The 1,645-nt window shown below is 37.9% G+C and overlaps 1 protein-coding gene across 1 annotated transcript; it reads right to left on the bottom strand.

Annotated features, from left to right (window-relative positions):
- Nucleotides 1-837: 837 nt before the first annotated feature.
- Nucleotides 838-1,645, bottom strand: LOC125027496 (cuticle protein 18.6-like). The gene is made up of 3 exons (XM_047616572.1): nt 1,568-1,645; nt 1,317-1,478; nt 838-1,184 (listed from the first exon to the last, which is right to left on the bottom strand). Exons 1-3 carry the CDS (start codon nt 1,577-1,579, stop codon nt 915-917), a joined length of 444 nt encoding a protein of 147 aa, XP_047472528.1. The 5' UTR covers nt 1,580-1,645; the 3' UTR covers nt 838-914.

The following is a 1,645-nucleotide window of genomic DNA, read 5'->3' as shown; positions in this document are numbered from 1 at the left end:
TGAAACGTTCACCGGCAAACAAGAAGTGCGAATCTTCGGACTCCAAGTAGCCATCTAGTCGGCCATCGAAAGCCGACATTATGGCAGTCCATCCGCTCGTCATAGCTTAACCAAACTACGAAAAAGGTTTATCAGGATCTGTGAATACGTTTGTGTGTGTGTGACATAGGTATATATATGTATACAATTGAATATTCTCTACTTACATATTCATTACTAATTTATGCCCAAGCTAGTTTCTTTCTCCTTCTTATGTTTTTTGGTTTATGTGTGAATCGGTCTTGGTTATAGTTTTTTAATGTTTTTTTTTCTTTCATTATATATTTAGATGCTATCTCGCCCAGCAAAAAATACTATATTCGATTTATTTCGTGCAGTAAATAAGATCAAAATACTTTGTGCGTCTGATAGGTATTGAGTAGGTTAGTATGATGGGGCGGGTTGGTTGAAGTAGAAAACTATATATATATATATATATATATATATATATATATGTAAATAGATACATATGTATAAATACATATACAGACTCGAATATATATGTTTATATATATGCATATATGTATATATGTGTGAGTGTGTGTACATATACATACACGTACATATACATAAATGTATATATATATATGTGTGTGTATGCGTGCATGTATATGTATAATATATAATTGTATATGTATATATGTGTGTAGGTATATATATTTATAAAATATGGTTGTGTTTATGTATGTGTATGTATGTATATATGTATATGCAAATACGTATGTATAAACGTCCAACCAGACATTTGTATCAATTTTTGAAATAATCTTTAGGGAATTCAAATTCAAACATCGATGATTATGCAGCAGGTACGATTTATATTACAAATAAATTATGGCTTCCTCTGTCCATGTTTACGGGATACAGCATCTGAATTAAGCGTAAGACGGTGAAGGAGCGGGCTGATAAGAAGTTGATTGAACGGGCTGATAAGCTGGATACTGTGCTTCTCCTTCGTAGGTGACTTCTGCCACGTAGCCGGACTCGCCATCGACGTAGTAGGTGACCTTCTGCAGACGACCGTCGGGGAGCTGCACATAGTACGTTCCCTGTGTGTTGTAGCCATCGCGATCCTCTTGATGTCCATAGTTGTTTCCAGAGTATTCGTCGTTTACGTTATACTGGGCATTGTATTGAGGTGGAACCTGCATGTGGAAGTAAATGGCATTCATAAAGCAGTAAAACCGTGATCATTCACTTCATATTATCAACAACACTAACGAAAAATAATTACAACAAATGTGGTATGCTGCAATGCAACTGATATCCACACTCACGTCTGCATAGACGGGGGCATTGTAGGAAGGAGAAGGGCGGACGGGCGCGCTATAGGATGGGCTGGGAGGTGAGTACGAAGGGGCTGGGTGAGCAGGAGGAGAGTAAGAAGGAGTTTCAGGTCGGGCTGCGACGGCGACTGCGAGCACCACTACTGTAAATACCTGGAAAAGGTAGATTTTGAGTATGATCCACACCTACAAATAGTGAATTATTGTTCACTGCACGTTTTCAACACTGAGCGAAGGTTCACCTTAAGGACCATGTTTATAATAGAATCGCGACTGAACTAAAGCAATGCGAAAAGTTCGAGCCTTTTATAGCAACTTCC

Source organism: Penaeus chinensis, chromosome 7 (assembly GCF_019202785.1).
Source record: "Penaeus chinensis breed Huanghai No. 1 chromosome 7, ASM1920278v2, whole genome shotgun sequence".
In the NCBI taxonomy this organism is placed as follows: domain Eukaryota; kingdom Metazoa; phylum Arthropoda; class Malacostraca; order Decapoda; family Penaeidae; genus Penaeus; species Penaeus chinensis.
This window is presented reverse-complemented; position numbering and strand designations above follow the sequence as displayed.